The sequence below is a fragment of the Temnothorax americanus genome, unplaced genomic scaffold (assembly GCF_048541705.1).
Source record: "Temnothorax americanus isolate GAGA-0224 unplaced genomic scaffold, ASM4854170v1 Scaffold4, whole genome shotgun sequence".
Lineage (NCBI taxonomy): Eukaryota > Metazoa > Arthropoda > Insecta > Hymenoptera > Formicidae > Temnothorax > Temnothorax americanus.
The window spans coordinates 3337287-3360453 of record NW_027509547.1 but is presented as its reverse complement, the minus strand read 5'-3'; the positions used below and the strand labels follow the sequence as shown (position 1 = coordinate 3360453).

The window sequence follows — 23167 nt, the reverse complement described above, 5'->3', positions numbered from 1 at the left end:
ATTCACTAAAGTCGTTTCTATATCTATGTGCAACATATCCAGCAATGTACAATAGTGCATTTCTTTCAATAATATCAGTAGCTATTATTCGCTCAAAATCGTCGACCAACTTCATTTCTTGAGGACTAGGCTCATAAGTACTTAAATTTAACACTAGAAAGATGAAAAATGTATGTGAAGTAACAAATAATCGTTATGTAATATTAACAACAGTATACTCTTTATGTAATATTAAAAACAGTATACAACAGCTACAACCACGTGAACCACGATAACACATTCGGTAACGTCGACGACGTCGACGACAACGAGCGCACTAAGGCTCTAAGCGTACCTGGTACATACACGCGCGGCAACGGCGATCATGGGTTCCACTAACCTAACTTGTAGCGGTGGCCATATTGGTTTTTCAAGTTTGGGGCTAATTTCTGATTGGTTCAAGAGCGGCCATTACTTTGAACGACTGCGCATCCACGGGAATGTTACACCTGGTATTCTTCCATCATGAGTCTAGCCTCGTTCAGCCTCGTTGCGCCCAGGCGAGCGATCGCCGACCGACCGACCAATGGACTGACGCGACCGGCCGGACTCTCTGAGGCTGAGTTTCTACTGAGCGCGTCACGCGTCGCGTCGTCCGAGTTGAACCAATCAAAACATCCCATTTCGATCCCGTCACAAGAATGTAATGAAATGGGATGTTTTGATTGGTTAACTTGTGACGACGCGACGCGTGACGCGCTCAGTGGAAACTCAGCCTTAAGGCCGGTTTTCACACGCAATGATTGGTGGCGCCAGGCCGCGCCAGTCGACTAATACCAGTAAAAATGCAAATGTAAACACTTGATGCAAACTGGCGCTAGTAATGTGGCGTTTACTGGCGGTTATTGGCCAAAGCATATAACCTCAAAATTTGAGGTTATATGGTTGTTGTCATTTACTGTGTGTTTAATAAATGTTAAATATTTTCCATATTATACGCCAATCACTGTGTAAACACTTGTGAGTTTGCCAGTTGATTCTGGCGCCAATGAATGCCAGTCAGTTGGCGCCACCAATCATTGCGTGTGAAAACCGGCCTTTACTTCTAGGGACTCTAGCTATTATCTCATGTCTCGCGCCCAATCAGGCGCACGATACGTAACATATGCGATGCCGCGTACATATGTACATACATACATACATTGGCCGTTGTCTCTAATTTGAGCTTCTTTTCTGTGTCAAGCAATAGGAAATTAAATTATCCTATCCATGTTATTGAAATACTATCTTGGTATTTGACAAATTATAATTTTTTGCTGACCGAGTTAATTAATCATGCATCCTTAAAGACCGATGATAGTATACGTTTTCTAATTATCCAATTTAAGAGTTTTAGTAATCTTTGAATTTTTTATCGACAATGTTGAAAGTGCCGTCGAGTTTGCGGTTATTTTATTTAGATGGTGCTGCTAGAGATTCCTATTTTGTAAAGCGTTTATCTTTGCGACGCCGGCTATTTTTATCGTATACACTCAATAAAACTAAAATTAGAATCGCTTGGAATATTTTACGATAATCTTTAAATAAATTGTACAGCATTTTGCAATCCTTGCCACTTTTCGGCCGAGTCAAATCTATCAAATGTCGGTCAATAACATAAAAAATGCTTGAAAATAAAGTATGCATTTTTTTTTTAAATTCAATACACCTCATCCCCTTATTCGTCTTCTGCGATGCAAAATCTATCGAATTGCATTTAAAGCGTGGTGTTATTTATGACAATTTATTATAGCGGCATTAAAATTCTTATGGTAGTGTCAAAGAAAAGTTCGGTGAGCTAATAATAATAATTCTAACAAAATTCGTCTTTCGTACACATTTAGTTTCAAACTTTTCATCGGTAAATCGAGAAGAAAACTGCCGAGATCGAAGATTTGGAGAAACGAGGCGGGCATTTATTTTGTAAGAACGACGAAATCTTCGACAAATATTTCGCGTTCTCTCGAATGCCCGAGATCCTTCTGCGCAAACGCGCGTTTGCTCGGGTTCGGAACGGCTGCGCACAGTGCGCACTTTCTAGAAAGTACGCGAACAATCGCGAACGATCGTGTACATTCGATCAAGCGTCGTACATCAAATAGATTTCGCAAAAAAAACGAAGTCTTGGCTTCATCGAGGCGCCACGGCAAAACGCAATTCGCACGGTGCTAATTATAGTCATGAATCTTCTAGCGCATGCGATGAGCAACGCGAGAACCGAGAACGCGAGACAGTTTTTCCTATCGTCTACCTACGATAGGAAACTTTCTTTTCTCTGTCCTTCTTCCTCCCGCGCGGCGCACGCGCGCGTCTCTCCTTCTCGCTCCCACGTCCGGCCGCGCCCGCCAATGGAAGCGTCTCGAGGATTCGCGCGCCCCGATTGGTCATCCGCCGAAGATTCTCGAAGCGGGCGATTCGGTATATTAAAGCGAGGCGCGCGGCTGCGTCATCAGTTTCGCAACGAACGCGAGAGAGCGCAAGTGCGATCAAGTGCGACAAGAAGAAGCAGTGTATTCAAAGTACTCGACTGAGCGAATCAAATCTTCATTCTTCGAACGTGTTAAAGAGACTGTTGCAAGGTGAGTGCTCGAATGAGGTTATTTGAGCTGTTTATTTAATTGTGCGTCGAAAATTAATCGCGTCGGTACCGAGATTTTCATCGAAATTACAGATAATGCAAGTTTTATTTTTTTTTTTTCGATATTATCCCTGTCTTTTTTTTTTTTTAATCCAAGACATAAATTCGTCGTCAAGTGCAAATAATCTTGGGGGAAAAAAAGAGGATTATGCTCTGAACGATATTTCCGAATGATCAATCGGACTTCAACGAGCGTTTTGCAAGTTTAGATCGGGAAGTTTCAAGTTCGCTTTACTTGTGACGATTTTTTTTTTGTCGTGAGTCGTGACAGGAATCGCACGTTTCGAGATACGCAGATACGCTCTTCGCAAAAGGGCGCTTCCGACGATCAATATCAGTGAAATTCGAGAAGCGTATAACGGCGGTACACGTTTTATATTTCGTAGGCGTTATTTCGAGCGCGGAGGCTCGCTCGAGTTCGAGCAACGCGTCGAGTTGTTTTCTTCTATTTTTATTTATTTATTTTTTTTTTAATCGTGTGACGCACGACGCACATCGTATCGCGTTTGTCAGCTGTCGGTTTTTCATTTCAGAGTGATTGTACATAATTATAAGAGAGAAGACTCTGACAATGTCGGAAGCACCGGCAGTTGGAATTGACCTGGGCACCACGTACTCGTGCGTGGGTGTCTTCCAGCACGGGAAGGTCGAGATCATCGCGAACGACCAGGGCAACCGGACCACGCCGAGCTACGTCGCCTTCACCGACACCGAGAGGCTGATCGGCGACGCGGCGAAGAATCAAGTCGCCATGAACCCCAGCAACACCATCTTCGGTAAGTCGAGCCTTTGTTTGTCACGTTTCGAAGATACTCTAACCCCTTTTGCGTCGCAGTCGCATTGGAAGGTCCCGCAGTCCCGCCCCATGAGACACCGGATATTTTGCGTCGTACCTATCCCTTTATCGATCTTGACCTTCCAACGTGTTGCTTCGATAAACGGATATCTCTTACACTAATTGCAAGGAACGAGATATATCGATTGAATTTCTTCGTGGATCCTTCAAGAAATAAATATGAAATTTTTTATGTTTAAATTTCTAAAGAACCGATGCTAAAATACACGAGAATCGCGGATGATTGATAGGCGAGATATAACTTGCTGGTATAATTTGGCGAGATACGCAATAATATCGTTAATATTTTGCGCTTTTCGAGGTAAATCTACGACGTTGCAAGCCTCGTATTGATTTTTTTTTTTTTTAGACGAATTGTACGTTGTTTTTAAATTGTTGGACTTCGAGATCGATCGAACGTGGAACTTTCCGTGCTCGGAAGTCGAATTATCTCAATCGCGTTTTACTGCGTTTTACTTGCGGTGACCTTGCCCGATACTACGGTGCATGCCTCTCTGCATGTATACGCAATTTCCTCCTTCCCCACTCTCGGCGCTCCCGCCCATCCTTTACATTGTAGCCGAGCGTTTTGACATTTATACATCGCAGTTTTATGTAATCCTAATTTACTTGTGTGCCAGCTACGGCGTCACGCAAATTTACGTTGAATCGTAAATCAAAGAGTGACTCACGCGATATATTCGTTCAAAGTCACATGCTTATTCAAAAAAAAAAAAACTCTTCAGAATATATGAAATAAATATATATACGAATATCAATGCACGATAAAGATAATAAAATTCAGATAATATAATTAAAAATATATAATAAAAATAAAAATACGTATATTTTTTATTGTTTTAAAAATTTATATTATACGTATAACGTAAATTTTATAATGTGGTCTATATATATGATACGATTTTGTATTGTGTTCTGTATATGTGATAATTAGTTTACAAATTTTTTCGATCTATTTTCACGATTATAATATAATTCGCGGTAAGTAGATTATTCCATAACTCTTTTTCTTACACAAAATTATCTTTGTACGAATTATATCAAAGTATTGGCAAGTGTTGAACATTTCTGTTTACCGGCTCGGCGATAATTCAACATTCCGCAACCATCAACTTCCGTAATCCGACACAATCCGCAGGATCCTCTTCTTCTCCATCTCATCGCACCATATGCTTTAAGAGTTGATTATTGAAGAAATAGACAACTTACGAATCTTTATCATTTTTCTATAAAGATGCGAAGCGTTTGATTGGTCGTCGTTTCGAGGATGCGACGGTGCAGAGCGACATGAAGCACTGGCCGTTCACGGTGGTCAGCGATGGCGGCAAACCAAAGATCAAGGTATCCTACAAGGGCGAGACGAAGACCTTTTTCCCCGAGGAGGTGTCCTCCATGGTTCTGACAAAGATGAAGGAGACCGCGGAGGCGTACCTGGGCAAGACAATAACGAACGCCGTCATTACCGTGCCAGCTTATTTCAATGACTCTCAGAGGCAGGCGACAAAGGACGCCGGCGCTATCGCTGGCCTGAACGTCCTCAGGATAATAAACGAACCCACGGCTGCCGCGATAGCCTACGGTCTCGATAAGAAGGCTGTGGGCGAGAAGAACGTCCTGATCTTCGACTTGGGCGGTGGTACCTTCGACGTGTCGATTCTGACGATCGAGGACGGCATCTTCGAGGTGAAATCCACCGCCGGCGACACGCATCTCGGCGGCGAAGACTTCGACAATCGAATGGTGACCCACTTTGTGCAGGAATTCAAGAGGAAGTACAAGAAAGACCTGAGTTCCAACAAGAGGGCCCTGAGACGCTTGAGGACCGCCTGCGAGAGGGCAAAGAGAACGTTGAGCTCGTCGACACAGGCGAGCATTGAGATCGACTCGTTGTTCGAGGGTATCGACTTCTACACGTCCATTACTAGGGCTAGGTTCGAAGAACTCTGCGCAGATATGTTCAGAAGCACCCTCGAACCTGTAGAGAAGGCGCTCAGGGACGCGAAGATGGACAAGGCTCAAGTTCACAGCATTGTTCTAGTCGGTGGTTCTACTAGGATACCAAAGATTCAGAAGCTACTTCAAGATTTCTTCAACGGCAAGGAACTGAATAAGTCTATCAATCCGGATGAGGCCGTTGCCTATGGCGCGGCAGTTCAGGCGGCAATTCTGCACGGAGACAAGTCCGAGGAGGTCCAAGATCTGCTTTTGCTGGACGTGACCCCGTTGTCGTTGGGTATCGAGACCGCCGGTGGCGTCATGACCGCCTTGATCAAGAGGAACACAACAATACCAACGAAACAGACCCAGACGTTCACCACGTACTCCGACAATCAACCGGGAGTGCTTATCCAGGTCTACGAAGGAGAGAGAGCGATGACGAAGGATAACAACATTCTCGGCAAATTCGAGCTGACGGGTATACCTCCAGCGCCTAGGGGCGTACCGCAAATCGAAGTCACCTTCGATATCGACGCTAATGGTAAGTTGTGATGCTCCAAACATTAATATTTTATATGTTAAGTAATCGATGATATTGTCCGATTATTTGTTATTTAAGTAACGTTTTTTCTAATCTAATGTATTTTGTCTTGCAGGCATATTAAATGTCTCTGCGATCGAAAAATCTACTGGCAAAGAAAATAAGATCACGATTACCAACGACAAGGGTCGTTTGTCGAAGGAGGACATAGAAAGGATGGTGAACGAAGCCGAGAGGTACCGATCGGAGGATGAACAGCAGCGTGAAAGGATTTCCGCTAAGAACGCTCTTGAGTCGTATTGCTTTAACATGAAGAGTACGATGGAGGACGACAAAATTAAGGATAAGATCGACGCGTCTGACAAGGACAAAGTCATGTCCAAATGTAACGAGGTCATCTCCTGGTTGGACGCCAATCAATTAGCGGAGAAAGAAGAATTCGTTGATAAGCAGAAGGAATTGGAGGCCATTTGCAGTCCTATCGTCACGAAATTGTATCAAAGTGGCGGAGCGCCTGGTGGTTTCCCTGGTGCTGGCGGAGCGGGACCCAATCCTGGTGCCGGTGGTGCCGGACCAACCATCGAGGAAGTCGATTAAATTAAATGGCGAACTCCTGTTTTTTTTCTCATATTTTCTCATGTAGCTTGACACCATTGCGTTTCATTTCGTTTTGTTTCATTCAACAACCTATCGTTAAAAGTTTAACGTGCTCATTTTAGTTTATCTTTATAAAAAAGTTTTTTATTTTTGGAAGATTTTACGAGCTGTGTTAATGTAATTGTACCGTATTGTATTATATAGTGGTAAGTTTGGTATAATAAATATTTATTAATATTTAATTTAACAAAATTATCGTATTTCGTCTTTCATCTTCCTTGCCGCAATAACTTTCCACTTAGCGTTGCTCATTGAATTGCATTTTCCGGTCGATAAAATTGCACGAGGATTATTAGATAAGTGGTGATCACCCCGACAAACTGAAAAATAAATTTATTTAATTGCTCCGATAGCTATATATTGTTGTATTTACATGGAAATTCGAAAACAGCTAATTCTATATACGTATTATAAATTCTAATGAAATTAAATTGTGTACTCACACCACTGAGCAGAGCATTATTCATTTCAAAGAAATCACAGGCCGTGAACGCAATTCGATGCTGTTGCAGTTGAATCGAAAAATCATTGACCTCGTTTCTGACATGGTCACGGTCCAGGTTTATGCGCAAGAGATTTTCCATGACGACGTAGTTCAGGTTGTAATTGCTGCTCCGATTAGAATTTTGCTCGCCGTCCGGGCCTTCCAACAGCGGTGGCACTTCTAGACTCGATTGATTCCTCGCACCGTTTACCTTACCAAGATTCGCAGGCTTGCAATTCAGCACAGTTGCATATATGATTATCCCGGTTCTATTGAATTCTTGTCGCGCGAGCGTGCAAATACAGCACATCAGACCAAACTGCGCGGCATACAGAATCCAAAGGATATTATTTATCAGCATGAACGCGTAGTTCTTCTCGACGACGCCCATGTAGATTCTGAATAGTGTAGCCACGACCATGGTGAAGCAGTTCGCCGAGCAGAGGAGGAGATGAAACCCGTAAATGTCGTTTACCATGATGACCAGATCACAAATACCTGCGCAACAGAATTCAAATGATTCGACAACGTCTCGATATTGATATAATCATCGCAATTTCTTCATAGATTGTATTAAATTACACCAAATATATATATATATATATGTACACGAACGCGTCGAATTACAATTCATAAAAACTTACCGGTATGCAATTCTCTGATGCGCCGTATTTTGAGCGCGATCCACGGTGCGCCAAAGCGCTCGTCCAACTGACCGATCAATTCATTTATCGTTTGGAATCTGTGATACAGCACATAGACGACAACGTCAAAGACGAAGCTGTTGATCAACGACTGGGCTATCGTGTAATAGAGCAGCAAGTCGGACGCGAAGATGTCTTCGGGACGTATGAAATAGTAATACAAAGCGTGCACGATCAGGGACAAAGGTCCACAAGCGAACGTCGCGAGAATCGCTAGCGCTTGCACGTTTTTTATGGGCCGGTCGCTCATGGGGGTTTCCCTCCTGATCTTCCGATCCAGCTCTTTCACTCTGTCCATCAGCTCCGGCCACTTGTCGTATTGTCTGATACCGTGATAAACGTAATAATACGCCGACACGTAGCACATCACTTTATTCATGTAGTACATGATCTTGAATATGTCGCTCTTGAAGACGCTACCGAAAGTGAAGAAATCTATCGCGCCGTACGCCACGATAACGGAACACACGGCGAAGTGAACGATACGTAGGATTATTGTGACGGCTTTCGGACACTTTCGCGGACGAGGGACGCCAACGCCGAGGAGCCAGGAGATGTACGATATTGGACGTAAGCTGTGCTCTATCGAGGGTGAATTGCTTTCCACTTGCACATGGATGTCCTCCATTTCCGTCTCGCAGCTTCTTGCTAATCGACACGATGCGTCTTGCGAGCGAGTATGGATGCAAATTATTACATTGAAGTTCCTCGCGATACAAGATATTTTGGAGAAGGAACAATGAAGGTTTTCTGGGAACACGGCGAGGCACTCTGACAAGCATCGTATGTTCTCCTTGGTGTTTCACGTAGAATAAAGGACGATATATATTACTTCTGCAACATTAACGAAGTTTAGATTGCGTGCCATTAGCTGCCCCTCATACCTAACGCGGTTTTAGTAAATTAAATGGATCTTCTCGGGCGAAGAGAGAGATTAACAGTGTGTATTAATAATGCACGAAGTTTTGTATGATGGAAATCTCTAGTGTTGACTTGTCGAGTTTCTTCCGATCTTCTTCAGCAATTTGTTTTAAGCTAAGGAGAAATAATCACACGTCTACTATGTGTGTGCTTATATTGGAAAAAAAAAAACGAGCTTTATTTGGCCCAACGACTATATTACAGTCTTATGATACAGTAAACATTTAAAACCGGGATAAAACGATAACGTTGTACATCGATTTTTATAAATCAGGCGGCAAGTCGAGTATTGAGTATCATCAGCTAAATGCGGGCTGTGTTACGCGATACAAGTTCATATCTTCTCTTCGTCCTTTGCCTTAATGATATAGATCAATCGACTGCAACCGAGCCTAATAACCAGGTGCGATCGTTGTCGAACACAATACGTATAAGATAATCTTATTTCTGTGTCACGTGTACGTATGTATGCCTATGCAGCGTTTAAGAATATCTTTCAATGCTTTTTGTCCATCTCTTTTTTTTTCTCATTTATTTATTTACTCGGGAAAGGCAGCGCAAATTATCCAAACACGAGAATGATGATACATGTTTTGCTATAATAATATATTTACGCCTCTTTCTGATTACGCGTCTCCGATTTTCCGTAAATCTTTATTACGAATGTGTGATGGCGTGTACATGTGATATATAACGTCTCTTAATGGTTTTATATTATTTCATACTTTACGCGAGTCTAGTAACCAGAGATTGCGTTTGAAAGGCTCGTGATACGATGTCGTAATGCATTGATTGCTTATTCTAACTTACGATTAATGTCTGCAAACGTTTGCGTAATATGACTTAAACGTAATGAGAAGAACCTCGCAGTTTTGTCGAGTCACCAAATAAATTTTTGGACATCGTGAGACATCTTGAAAATGATATTTCCCTATTATTTTAATATAAAGAGTAATATGCTTTGTACAAAAATATGACCAAATTAATTTAATCAACTTTCAAATAATAATTAACAAAATGGCAATTAACATACGCTCAAATTCTTCGTTTAGCTTGTACAATGGCTGATGAAGTGTACAAACGAAGAAAGAGATGATAGTGATTTAACCGCAACAAATATACTACAATGTATTGTAATATCTACGCCGCGCATATAGATATTTTGCTGCACTTGTCTAAAGGTATAAAAGGTAATCGCACTGTGTATACATATTTGACGAATGAGTAAGTCGTCCTTTTTGGTCATGCCTAAAAACAAGTTAACGGAATGTTTGCGTTGGGAGGGAAAAAAAATCGTCGCCCGGTATTGCACGCCGCGACCATCCCAATTAGCAAAGCGAGGCAACTGTAATAGCAGCAATGCGGCGTAATTATCGTGGCTTTTACAATCGCATCATCCTTTTGTTAAGTCCGGGCAGGAGATTACGCCTTTGTATCGCTTTATGTAAGGATTATAGAAGTATATTTAGCCTCGATCCACTCGAGATTGTCCCTCCAATAGCTTTCTTATCGCGTCCTGATTTTTCAATAAGAAGTTTAGTACGATACGATGATTTTCTCCGATTGAAATCGAACTGAATAGTACCTTAGGACCTGCTGTGATATGTAATCGCACTCCGACGAACAATTTCATTAGTTTCATGTAATTTGACTTAAAGGAACGATTGTATGACGATTATTTGTAATTATTGAACAGATATATTGTCATTAAAATGAAATTCGACCGAAACTTTTGTGTAACAATGCAATTTATCTTGATAAACTTGAATAAATGTTATTGTTCTCTGAATGAGGTACGATTATTATATTCATATCATGAGAATTATAAAAAGAGAATTTTATGATGCATTCTCTTTAATAGTAATATTGTCAAGCGATTCAATGCTTTTATTATATTCTGATGTGTGATTATACAATGATGTATTTCGATAGGTAAATTATACCATTGTGAATATTATTTTAATCAAAATGACTGATTGAATTTTTGTTGCGAATTGATTGTTCTGACATAGTTGATCTAAAAGCCTTTGCTGAGTTTCATAAAATCATACATTTGTACAATTAAAAATTGTTGGATACCAAAGAAATTCATTTATTTAACGAATATTTATGATTTCTCTCACACACACACACACACAGTTCGGTTATTTCACACAAAGCATTGAAACGCTTCTTACTCAGTTTATTTCGGAATATCTTGTCGCCAACTTTGAATTCTTGCACATTAAGCGTAAATTTTTTCACATAGATATAAGCACTTCCAATAATTTTTTTTGTACCTATCAAGACATCCAAAAAGACCTGTTATTCTATCATTGCGCTGATTGCGTTGCTTAATTGTGCTATTACACCTTACTCTTTTTTTTCCAGCTGCATTCGGAAATTCTTATCTGTGCAAGTACCGCGAGTAAAAATATGTTATGTCGCCACCTTCTAATTTGTTAAGTACACTTGTGCCCAAGTACATTCATCCAGAAAGTGCCCTGTATCTTAATATTTTGTCCATATTATAAAGTCAGTTATGAAACATCGATTTCCAATGTTACATGCTATGCGGGAATTACATGCTATGAAAAAAAAAAGAATAAATTAAAAATTCCGTAATACATTAAATTAAATAAAGTTGAGCTAAATATATTGACCATATTATTTTAACCCCGTTTTTGTATGTAAATTATAGTACTTTATAATAAATTGAAGAAATAAATATATAATCCTATTTGCTCTTACATTAAATTAAAAATACAGAAAGAGAGAGAGAGAGAGAGAGAGAGAGGGGGAATGAGTTATAAAATTGCAAATCGCGATATTTAGCATAATTGCTTTTCTGGGAAAGTTATTTTTCATGTAAATGGCTATAGCCATTTGTTGCCATGTCATTTGTTATAAGCTGACTTTTTAACGCGGACAGAATACGGATTTAGCTTATTCTCGAGATATTTGTGTGTGCATTTATATCTATAGATAAGAGTTCCGTATTTTATCGCAAGTGCGTCCCCGCTTTTTTTTTTTTTTACATACGCGCCTCCGTCTGGATACTGTTACAATTTGTTCTTGCCGATACAATAAAAAGGTCGTTAATAAATTGAGAGTCCATCGACTTTGTCATGTGATGTCATTACACGATGAAGACTACACTTGAAAAATGTCATCGGAAGCCCGTGGTGCAACGTTCGTGCCGAAAATGGCCTTTGGCGTTGCCATAAGCGCGGTCTCGCCCATCGGTCGGGTCGTGCTTGCGTTGGAAGTGGTTATCGCCGTTGTTAACGTCGTCGTCGTTATCACCGTCGTAGTCGTCGTTATTGGGATAGTATTTGATACGTCTGATGTCGTCGGTACCTGCTGCAAATGTAATCAACTCTCATTTAAAGCTCGATGCACGACAACACATCGCCGTATCTTACATTCAGAGAGAAAAAGAGAGAAGAGAGAGATAGAGAGGAGAGAGAAGAGAGAGAGTGCCGCCGTACTTTTCAAAGATATTTTGTACATAATGATAAAGTTAAAATCAAATTTAATTGTTTGGAGAAAGATTGCGGCAGCGTCAGAAATTTGATTGTTGAACATGATTGTCGGATACATCAGCATTCAAGCATATAATGCAAGCTTGGCAGTAATAAAGCTTCTTGATATTCTTTAACGTTAAATCACCACTGATGATGATAGACCGTAATGGATCCCAAAAGGGATCGGGGATGACTCTTACCTCGTTGTAAAAGACTTCCTTCCCCTCTTCGACCGCAGGCAGCAACTCGTCTGTGGAATGGGGAGTCCTGGGGCTGGGCGTCGGGGCAACCACCTGTTGCTGTTGCTGCTGCAGTTGCTGCTGCTTCGCCAGCCGGAGCTCCTGAATCACTTGGCGTTGCTCCTTGTCGTTCCTCTCCTTCTCGAGTCGACGCGCGCTGTAGCTACGGGACGAGGACGTCGAACTGTGAACCGACGCTAAGCTAGGACGGCGGGAACCTACGCGAAAAAGAGAGCCACGTAGAGATATCGATGTATTCTCTAACGACCTTACTTTCTATGCTAGGAGAAATATAATATTGAAAAAGAAAGTAAGAGAATCTATTATGTTATCCTAGATAATCTCTAATCTGAGCTATCTAAGACCGTAATTTCTAAGTGCGAAACTGTAATATATATTCTTGTCTTAAACAACGCGATAAATATTCGATGAAGCGGTGGGAGTGGAGGCTTGTGAAGAAATGTACTATTATAAATTGAATAATTGGGCATATAAATAAGCATACGAGAACGGGAGTAAAAATAACAATGCATTCATACGGAAATAAATAATAGCAGTAGAGGTTTAATAATAAAGGTAAATTTGAGGTACATTTATATTTTTTGGAAGAGAAAACTTTTAGATACTGAGATACATGCTAATCATATTTAAAAAGATCCTAGATTTGTCTACGAAATGTTTTTGCTATAATTGTGTATTTAAAAATACTTAATTGAATAAATAGCATGCGAAAGAATAACTTACAAATTAATGAAAAAAATTTTATACAAAGATTTGCAAATTTTATTTGCAATTTTTGCATATTGTGTGTATGTATCATTATATTTTACTGAAATTAAAAAAAATGCGTAAATTTAATTGATAAAAACAGTGAAACACCTGAAAGTACGTGATCGCAAGGTCCTTATCGAGATGTATTTTTACAATGATATATACATATTTAAGAAGCAAGTTTTTGACGTATAGAATATACGTAAGCTGAGCTGGCAAAGCAAACTATTCTAAAAAAATATTACATATATTATTTTGGTGTGTGTATAGGGATATAGTTTTCCGGTAAGAATGTTCAAAATGTATATCGATTGATTAAACATTTGCTCTTCTACTAGTATTAATTTTATAAAGAATAGTAGTCTTATGAGTTGTAACATCTACCGAGAAACTGGTCCCTAATTGTATACATTGTCGACGCGATATATTTATACGTACGCGCGCGCGTGTGTGTGTGTGTGTGTGTGTGTGTGTGTGTATGTGTAATTGTGCGTGTGCAGCGAGCTAGCTAGTGCGTAAGGATTTCGTGTCTCTCTATGTCTTACCAGAAAAAGATTCACTTGTAAACGAGCAACGAAATCGGCCGCTGCTATCTTGCTATCTCGTAACACACTTGTGATACATTTTATTCGCAATTTTATTTTCATTCAATGCAGACTTGCTGCCTGCACGATTTCTTTGAGATATTATTTTATGCATATAATATAACAACTCATTTATTAATTATTTTATCTAAGATTGGCAGCCAAGGAAGCACACATTAATTTCTTAGTTTTAGGAAGAAATAACGTACTGTAAATTGTACTGATACATGTATATATATACATATACATGTTATATTAATACGATTCTTGTTAACTGCATTTAATTATCCTTATATCATCGTACATATATATATACGATTGACTGAAGAAATGCGTGAACAGTAAATAATAATTGTATTACAATGATGTAAAAATTACCAAATGCAAGTTAACAAGAACAGTTAATTACTGTATCCAAAGCTGCGAAGTTTTCTTTCGTATTCAGATGATATTAAACGTGGAACGACCATTAAATTTGTCCAGCGATTAAAACGCGTTATGGACATACAGACGAGATTACCAAGAGCCGGGATTTCGGATGAAACACGGATATCTAATACAGCCATCGACAACAGCTAGTTACCATGACCATGTAACAGCAACAGCGACAATGAGATGATTCGGTATGAAGCATCGTTGCTACCGTCAACATCAATCGTCACCATACAATAATCTTCCTTTCGCAATTACACCACCGTTGCCAGCACAAGAAGCGAATCGCATTGACGAACACAGAGGAAGTGTAAAAGATAAATGGAGAAGTATATGTGAAGAGAGAAAGAATAGAGAGAAAGAGAGAGAGAAAGAAGAGAGAGAGTTAGATGATAGATAGTTACATATATGTAGTGACGAGTGACGACGGAGACACGTGAATCTGTCACTGCTGGGATAACACTTGTTTGAATGAACACAGCGATAATGATACCGAGAACAATGTTCCTCGACGAAGGCAGGCGGCATATTCTTTGGGTCATGTTTATGTCACTTATACGAGCCACGTAAACGCAAATCGAATTTCACGATTATCCAATGTAGATCGATAAGCAAGTACGGAGACAGAGCGAACGTCAAAGAGAGGTATGAAACGTATATTTTTACGACAGGATGTGTGAGACACTCAAAGAGCGATAGAGAGGCAGAAAGAAAGAGAGAGCGAAAGAGAGAGACGAGATCGTCTACCGAGGCCGTCGGTCGATCCCTCGGCCACGTCACTAAGGGTACGTCGGTGCTTGTTGTTGCCATCCTTGGTCGCCTGCAGGTGACACGATATAAGCAAGATAGCGGCGGCCCGTGCCGCACCTGCTCTGGACGCCGGTACCAGGGGTCCGCGGCTACCGCCGCTGCTGGGCCTCCTGGTGAACGCGCAGTTGAGGGGCCCGGCACTGTTGCTCCGCTGGCTCGATCGCGACGACGGCCGTGCGTGCAGCGTCAACGGGATGCCTGCGAAATTTATTTTCGGGGAGTTATTTCCGCATATGGACATGGCGATACGGGCCATGGACGGCGCTTAATGGCCTTTAGCTTTCTCACAATTCGCGGACGTGATGGACGTTTCGTTTGACCTTTCGGACGAGATACGCCGCGCCGCGCCGCGCCGCGCCGGCGAGCTGCTTGTTCGACTATTTGTACGAGATATATTTCTAATGCTGTCCGTTTACTACGTCTGATATTACGTTACGTACGCTGATACGACAATATATTGCTTGGCGCGATTCAATATTTTTCCGTATAGGACACGATTGTGTAAGCAGAATGAAATTGCAGAAATTATTTTCGTTCAAAACAAAAATAAAGGAGGTGGGTGATTGCGTCGATATCTCTTTTATGAAATATTTTCAAAAACTATCGTTGTTGAAAGATCCATGAGAACGAGAGAATTGCTCTTTTTGTTATATTATTTTGAGATAGGTAGGAAAATCTATTTAACTTTTCATCCCGTGCGCAGGAATGCTGCGTTTTACTTATATTTCTTGCACAATTTTCTTAAGATCCCGTTTGATTTCCTGACTGTGTCTGGTTTTTTTGAAGTATGGTTTGATGTGTGACGTCGTAAGTAAGTAACGAAGTGAGACAAGAATAGATACCTCTCTTTAGAATATACTATGCACCGTATCGATATATAGATATCTTCTATTGATTTCGCGGAAGCGAAAGTAGGTTCTCCACGAAGGGGAAGAATTATTATTGTCGAATTTGCGCATTTCGTGTGAAAACGTTCTAAATGGTGCAGTTTCAGAAAAATTATAAAGATGAGTGATTTGTTTGTATTTTATTCGAAATAGCAATAGAAAATTATAATTTTCTTCTGTATATTTATAAATTCTACATAATCTGTTACTTTTTAAAATATAAAAAATATTAAATTATAAACTTATGAGCGACGCATTAATTCCGTATAATAATTTACATTTTCATAAGCTGATCTCGGCTTTTCCTACTCAGAATAAATGTTTTTAATTTGAAGGGAAAGATTGAAATACATATTACGCAAGATTATGCGTAGGCGTGAAAATTATATATTATATTTCTCATAAAATGAAATAATCTAATCTAAATAATCACGCTGCTCTCATATTAGTTATAACACAAATATTCTAGCTATAAGTTTTAATTTCCTTTATTTTGAAAAGTGAGGATTATCTTAACGCGCATGTTTAACAAATAATTCATAATATAGGGGATAATAAGAGAAATCCCCAGATTGACGTTGCGATTGACGTTGCGATTGACGTCTCTCCAGAGTTGATATTTTTTTCATGATTGCGATATTTACACGGGACTTCCCCTCTTGCAGAATATCGAGATTAATCGGTCATTACTTACCAGTATCACTGGAAAACAGCATGGGTGGCGCATGATTGGCATTGGCGTAATGCCGCGGCCTTGAATACCTCGCCCGGCTGAATAGTTTGAGCACGAAGCATATCATCCCCGTAAAGATGGCTATCCCCGATGCTATGCAGAGTAGGGTCGGAAGGTCCGTAGTTATCAGCACCAGATCTATCGGGTCAGATTACAACGAATTAAAGGAGGACATAGCACGATAACTCTCGCGGATCGATATTAAAATATATTTCCTCAAGTTTCGCTTTAATGATTTTATTTCAGTATTTATGGTAAATCAGCTGAGTATGTTAAACGTTAAAACGATAAATATTAATGTTATTTATACAACAAAATTAATGGTGGTAATTATTAGGTCTGTTCGTTTTCGCTGCACTTCTGAACTAGCGCAACATAGCGCGATAAGTTAGAATGAAACAAATATATGTATTTTCATTCTAACTTATTGCGCGAAAACGAACAGGTCTAATGTTAAGGCGACGGAATTTTCAAATCCAAGATCTCGCGATCGATTTATAAAAGTCTCATAGAAATCTTGAACGGGGGTGATTGAGACAAATATCGGGGATAAATGGCATACCCTCCGCGCAGAAAACCTTCTTGTTAGGCCTGGACAGAGCAACCCTGTGATATCCCTCCTCGCAATCGCATACCGCATTGTGTTGAACCTGCGTGCACGTCGAATGTTGATCCGCAAAAGTGCACGTCGCACGATAGAAGCACTGTTCTCCGAGTTTTTTGGCTGAAAGCAAGAATCGATAGCTCGTATTTACTTATTGAGGAAGACATCTTTTATTCAGCAGGAATTTAATCAAAGTTTCAAAGTTCCATACATAAGATAGATTCAATCTTTTCTCAAATTGTCGACAAAATCCCGTTTTTCCAATTTTAAACAGTCTTGTATTTTTATATTGCGCCATGAAATGTTTGTTATATGATGTATGTTTTTATTATTTTAAAATTTCTTGCGTTTTGATATAATATTAGGCAAACGTTTTATCGTTTTAGAAATTCATTTACGGTTTCTCGCGCTTTACGCTCGTTGTATAAAATAAACGAGTACGCAAAGTCTTTTTATGTCGTCGGACTTCATTCAGGCTATCAGGAGCGCGCGAACATTTATTTTCACCGACCGTTACCATGGAAGTTATGATATCGGAACGACCTACTTGTTAGGCATGAGGGTAACTAGTCTCGCTAGCTTTTACATACGTTTGGCACATCCCTTGGTAGGCCCGAGACGAACGGGGTACAACTTTTCGCACTCGCAGAGGCCAGTGATTGAATCGCAGAACACGTGCTGTAGCTCGGCATTGCACGCGACGTCGCGGTCGCAAGGCGAGCCCAAGTACCGTCCTTTTTCTGCAAAAAGTCATAAGTATTTAAATTTCTGTTTCAAACATTAAATAATATTTCGATACACAGAGAATAATAATCATAGCTTCTGATACATAAACGCTTAAAATTAATTATAAAATCGAGAATTTTATATTTGTTCGTTTCTCGCGCTAATACAGTCTGAAATTATTATGGGTTATTCTTCCTGCAATATAATCTTATAGTGTTGCGATATAAAATTTTCTTTATTAGTGAAACAAATTTAGAATGCTTTACCTTCACTTGTACATATTTATGACAAATTTAATTTTATTAGTTTCTGGATAATCTAAAAGTATTTAAATATTTCTCCACTGACATCTGTCATTAGTAAAGATAGAGGGCTAATTCAGCTCTGTTTATTTTTGATAATAAATTTTTACGTTCGCTTGTATTTCGATAATTTTTGCAATAGTACGATTAAAATGTGAATTTCGAAGCAACGCAAGTGATCCTAAATTCTGCAATTTATTAATTTAATTGCGGACTTTAGACCTAATTGGCGCAGCACGCCATCTTATTTGCTATGAGTTCACTGTCAGAGGTTATTGTAACAGTGTCGTACTTTATCCTCCGTTGCTTTCGCAGCAGTAGCCCAGATGATAATTCCCTTCGGCTAACTCTCTTTGGCGCGCTTTCAAACTGCATTGTGTGGCAAATACAGTGATAATGTAAACGGTTATAAATTTCCTAATCGAGTATTCCCTAAAACGCCGATATATTTTCCACAGACATTTAATTCCTCATTAAAAATTGTACCTAATACTGATGAAAAGATTAATTCTTTTATTACAAATAAATACATCATGAATAAGCTACAAAGCTTCTTTTTTAGTCCGCAAATCCATCAGTATTCTTAATTCGTTAATATACTTTATTTTATATTCTAATAATAACACATGTGTATCTTTATTTATTTATATTTTAAATATATTGATATCTTTATTTATAATCGCTTACGGTGCGCTTCTCTATCGTCTCGGGCTATTCGGATTAGCGCGCAAATCGCTTATTTAATGACAACCACAGTCGTGCGTGATAAATGCGCTTTGTGTCATTTAGCGTCGCCATCGACGCGTATGCAGCTGCAGAAATTTCAATATTACAGAACTCATTGTCTTGCGGATAATAGCGTCCGTGCGACGTAGTCGCCGGTGTGCCGTTTCGCGATGATCGCGTACTCTTTTAGTTTTACGGTTGAAAATGCGCGGCTTTAAATGTATTTCTTTAGCAGGCCGCATGTAATTTTATACTGATTAAGGTTCATTGCACGTACGCGTTACCGCTACGTCGCGTGCGCTTTATCGCTCCCTCATATCGAGCGAAAATTTAGATTCGCGTGATTTCAACGAAGAGTTCAACGGAAAGTTTTAATAACGTCCGATGGATTAGCACGTGCAGCTATATTAAGTGTAATTAAGAAATTATGCCTTTGATCATTAAAATTATCTTGGATCGTATTGGTTAAATAGAAATTATGCGGAAAGTTCCAAAAAGCGTGTTAAATCAAGTAAAGATATTTTAATATTCAATAAGCATATTTATGCCGCTTGCTTCGTCATTATTTGCATGTAATAATTCATTTTCATTATCAAGCAGATTACATCTATTAATTTGAAAATTGAGTAAATTTGAAACGGCAGTAAGCTTTCTCGTCTCTTTTTATCATTTATCAATTCATTTCCGTGTTATGACTAACTATATACGACTAAAGTTTAACTCTTCATGCTAACCTATTCCGTCCGATTGCATCTTTCATGTCGAAAAGATGAGCACGATGAATGAAGGAGTAAAAAATTTACGCCAACAATGGGCTATCATTTTCGTTAAGCTATAATACATCCTCGCGGTATAAGCTCCACTTTCAAAAGAGAACGAACGTATGCACAATGTGCGGTGCAATTGACACACTCGAGCCTGGAGAGTGGAGCTTGCAGCATCCATTAAAATCAATACCGACGGCATGTTTGGCGCGAAAATCAAGAAGAAGAACGCGTTTCCTTCTTGCTTAAATCGACGCCTGCGCTAAGACCAAAACCGCTGGAGGCATTTTCCGCCTTCTTTAGAACGTAAAAATAGCGCGTTAGGGGGTTTAATACAAAATCGGAAAGAGATAAACATAAAAAGAACGTAAAACGTAAAACTAAATGGACGCTACGCGATAAAAGTCAGGGTTTTTATTCAAGCGAGAGAAATGAGCGCGATATGATACAAAATTTAATAAAATTATAATAAAGCATTTAATAAAGACCAATCAATGTGATTTTTTAAAATAAAATGGAAATAATAATTGCAATTGAATTAAAAAAATATTGCTTCTAAGAAAATACATTTTTGCTATAATTTTTAGCAGCCTCTATAAAACTATGTTTATAGAGAAAAGCCATATTTTACATGGCTTACTTGAATTAGAATTTATATTTTTTATACAAAAATTGATGAGCATGTATTCGGGAACGAAGATACGTTTAATGGATGAATATTCTCGAGGAAAGCGGTTTGCACATTATGGAGCAGGCGCGAACAGGGAGAACCTTGAGATATATCCTACGCTCGATCGTTATTGTCTTACGTGAAAATAGAGCATTATCGTGTCTAATTTTGTGAGACGAATATGCTTTGTTTGCAAATTATGTTTGTTTGCAAAATTAATTATTGAATAAACTTGAGCGCAATTATAATTAAATCTGATATCTTGCTTGCTTATTATTATAGCATGCCTTTCTCGTGCTCTTATCAAATTTTTCTCATTCCGAATACATCTCATTACATTTCCACAAACAATTTCTTGACAATTGTAAAATAACGCTTTGCCAACAATTTGATTTAACAATTAACTTTTTAAGAACTTGGCATTATCTCCTTACATCTTTTTATTAGTTTTTTTATTTACTTGATAATTCGGCAAATAAGCAGAAAGAAATTTTTAATTTTACAGATTATTATTTTTAGGATAATTTTTTAGAATATACTTTTTCTTGAAATATAACAGACATATAAAGAATACGAAGAAAGAAAAATAAGAAATATTTAATATATTTAGCGATAATGTGTCTCGTTAAAAGTTTTTTTCATGACGTTTCACGAATATTACATGATAATATAAAAATAGAAATTGATCAATGTACCTTAAGCATTATTTGAATCATCCTTTCGTGCTTTTACAATATTTTGCAATAGAGATTAATATGACAATGACGATAATATTTAATTTTTGTACTGATTGTACGTGTCAACTATTTTTCTTGGACTTTAAGAAATTTACGTATATAGCATCAAGGATGCTATATCTCAGTAAATTTTAACGACGTTTGATGTCTAAACGATTTCATCTTCACCGACATCACCTAGGCAACGAACTAGCATCACAATAATGTACATTGAGCTATCCTGTATAAGTGCTGGCTTCCAGGGGTCTTCCTTCCTCAAAACGTTCGATACTATAATCGTCGATAGAAGCGACCTTTTCACCCCACAAATTATAATACTCACGTATCATTCATCAGTCGTTCAGATCGGAAATTCTGATTGACGTTTCGATAGAGATAGACTCGGAGAAAAACTCCATTTTCGACGTGACGAATCGCTTGAGAGTTCGCCGAATTATCGAATTTTAATTTAAGTGCAGCCATCGCCGCTCATCTCCGTGGAACGTATACGGTTATTCTCCTGCCATCGATTGCCATTGTCGTCGTACGAACCGTTCCCTAACTCACCCGCGGTAATATTTCTATCGAACCAGTCGTCGAGGTCGCTATTGCCGGTGGATATCTGCTCGTCCTCGTAGACCTCGGCGTCGTCGTCGAGGTAGCTGGACTCGTGCGCCGCCGCATTATCATCACCTGCCGACTGTTTTCGAGTCCGGTTTATTGTCTGCTGGCTGGTGCAGGGCGCAGGTATCAGGAAGACGACGAGGCAAATCAGCAGGAGCCAGCAGCAGCAGCAGCAGCAGGAGGTCAGTCTCAGGGCGGAGGGAAGCGCGCTCATCGCCCCCGCGGCGCGAATCAACCCCCGAAACCGACCACCGACGGCGCATCGACATCCTTCCCCGTCGCCTGCGCTCCCCTCCCTCCCTCCCTCCCGCCCTCCCGACCTCCCCGGCGCACCCTCGCGCCGTCGATGCCCCAGGGAGAAGCGCCTTACGTCGCGTTCGTCGCGCGTCCGTCTATACGCGCGTCTATATATCCCCTACGTGGCGGCGTAATAAACGTTATTACTACTGCGAGCGCCCGCACGCGAGCGTACGCGGAGCGTACCGCTCGGACGGCAAGGCTTCGCCGTAATTTATCAGCACGTCCGTATTTTTTTAGCACTGCACAAACTAGCACCACGAGGAGACGTCGATCGTTTCGGGACCGCTCGAAACCGCTCCACCTCGTTCACTGAACGGTCCTCGCGGGGTAAGAGCGAGGACGGACGCGGCTGTGCAGCTGCGCGCGGCCGCTACTCCGACTCGCCCCGCTTCTTCCTCGCTTCACCGTCGTGTCGGTCCACGCCACGTCGATCGAGAACGCGGGGTTAGTCGCCGTGGGTCTCTCTCTCCGGGGAGAGAGCCGGGACGGCGGATGCATGTATGCTCATTAGTTCATCGGTCAGGCTGACGACACCGGTTTGCTCACCTTTCTCTTCCCCCCGCTGAGACTCTCCGTCGGGATACTTTTCCGGAAATCAACTCGCGTCGGGAAGAATCCTTTTCACGAATTCACCTGGCGCCACGAGTGAGCGTATAATCGGTTTGCCGAGTGTTAAGTTGCGGCAATTTGCTGCAATTGATTCGTGTTTCGAGGGGGGAAAGGGATAAAGGCATACGTGAGACCAGCACACCTCCGGCCTTCGGTTGGAGTTAAGTCTTATCGCGGAATGAATTTTCGCTACCTTATCGTCAGCGGACATCTGTTGATAGCACAAGTCCAGAACTGGGGCAGTAATTACAGTCTAAAGGAGGTGACTGATGTATTGCGGCCACACATGCCGAAAATGTCTCGAGAATTTCATTATCATTGAACGGTTGTAAACAGCTTCAATTGCGTCACGTCTCGTATTACACGGTTCATTATGAAAGCTATTCACGGATCGTTGACAATATTAG

General features: G+C 40.1%; 3 protein-coding genes across 6 annotated transcripts; 1 reads left to right on the top strand and 2 right to left on the bottom strand.

Annotated features, from left to right (window-relative positions):
* Window positions 1–2434: 2434 nt before the first annotated feature.
* On the top strand, window positions 2435–6840 carry LOC143902667 (heat shock 70 kDa protein cognate 4). 2 transcript variants are annotated; one of them, XM_077415768.1, is made up of 4 exons: window positions 2435–2597; window positions 3190–3432; window positions 4747–5991; window positions 6107–6840. In XM_077415768.1, exons 2-4 carry the CDS (start codon window positions 3228–3230, stop codon window positions 6586–6588), a joined length of 1932 nt encoding a protein of 643 aa, XP_077271894.1. In that variant the 5' UTR covers window positions 2435–2597; window positions 3190–3227; the 3' UTR covers window positions 6589–6840. The 2 variants fall into 2 exon arrangements, with proteins under 2 accessions (XP_077271894.1, XP_077271895.1); XM_077415769.1 differs by having other exon boundaries at window positions 2468–2597; window positions 3170–3432.
* LOC143902671 (uncharacterized) lies at window positions 6781–8749 on the bottom strand. Its single transcript, XM_077415778.1, has 3 exons — window positions 7777–8749; window positions 7092–7630; window positions 6781–6968 (listed from the first exon to the last, which is right to left on the bottom strand). Exons 1-3 carry the CDS (start codon window positions 8462–8464, stop codon window positions 6897–6899), a joined length of 1299 nt encoding a protein of 432 aa, XP_077271904.1. The 5' UTR covers window positions 8465–8749; the 3' UTR covers window positions 6781–6896.
* Window positions 8750–8901: 152 nt separating this feature from the next.
* On the bottom strand, window positions 8902–23061 carry LOC143902670 (uncharacterized). Of its 3 annotated transcripts, none has more exons than XM_077415776.1 (7): window positions 21795–23061; window positions 17914–18063; window positions 17282–17443; window positions 16681–16857; window positions 15157–15297; window positions 12464–12720; window positions 8902–12099 (listed from the first exon to the last, which is right to left on the bottom strand). In XM_077415776.1, exons 1-7 carry the CDS (start codon window positions 22063–22065, stop codon window positions 11890–11892), a joined length of 1368 nt encoding a protein of 455 aa, XP_077271902.1. In that variant the 5' UTR covers window positions 22066–23061; the 3' UTR covers window positions 8902–11889. The 3 variants fall into 3 exon arrangements, with proteins under 3 accessions (XP_077271902.1, XP_077271901.1, XP_077271903.1); XM_077415775.1 differs by having other exon boundaries at window positions 15037–15297; window positions 21795–23060; XM_077415777.1 differs by lacking the exon at window positions 21795–23061 and adding an exon at window positions 21571–21746 and having other exon boundaries at window positions 15037–15297.
* Window positions 23062–23167: the final 106 nt, after the last annotated feature.

Coding starts and splice junctions, on each gene's coding strand:
- LOC143902667 (XM_077415768.1), top strand. CDS start 3,228: ATGTCGGAAGCACCGGCAGTTGGAATTGACCTGGGCACCACGTACTCG. Junction 3,433..4,746: donor CCCCAGCAACACCATCTTCG/GTAAGTCGAGCC, acceptor TTTTCTATAAAG/ATGCGAAGCGTTTGATTGGT. Junction 5,992..6,106: donor CTTCGATATCGACGCTAATG/GTAAGTTGTGAT, acceptor TTTGTCTTGCAG/GCATATTAAATGTCTCTGCG.
- LOC143902671 (XM_077415778.1), bottom strand. CDS start 8,464: ATGGAGGACATCCATGTGCAAGTGGAAAGCAATTCACCCTCGATAGAG. Junction 7,631..7,776: donor CATCAGAGAATTGCATACCG/GTAAGTTTTTAT, acceptor TCTGTTGCGCAG/GTATTTGTGATCTGGTCATC. Junction 6,969..7,091: donor ATAATGCTCTGCTCAGTGGT/GTGAGTACACAA, acceptor TTTATTTTTCAG/TTTGTCGGGGTGATCACCAC.
- LOC143902670 (XM_077415775.1), bottom strand. CDS start 22,065: ATGAGCGCGCTTCCCTCCGCCCTGAGACTGACCTCCTGCTGCTGCTGC. Junction 15,298..16,680: donor GCTGTTTTCCAGTGATACTG/GTAAGTAATGAC, acceptor TAAATTTCGCAG/GCATCCCGTTGACGCTGCAC. Junction 12,721..15,036: donor GGGATCGACCGACGGCCTCG/GTAGACGATCTC, acceptor TTTTTCGCGTAG/GTTCCCGCCGTCCTAGCTTA.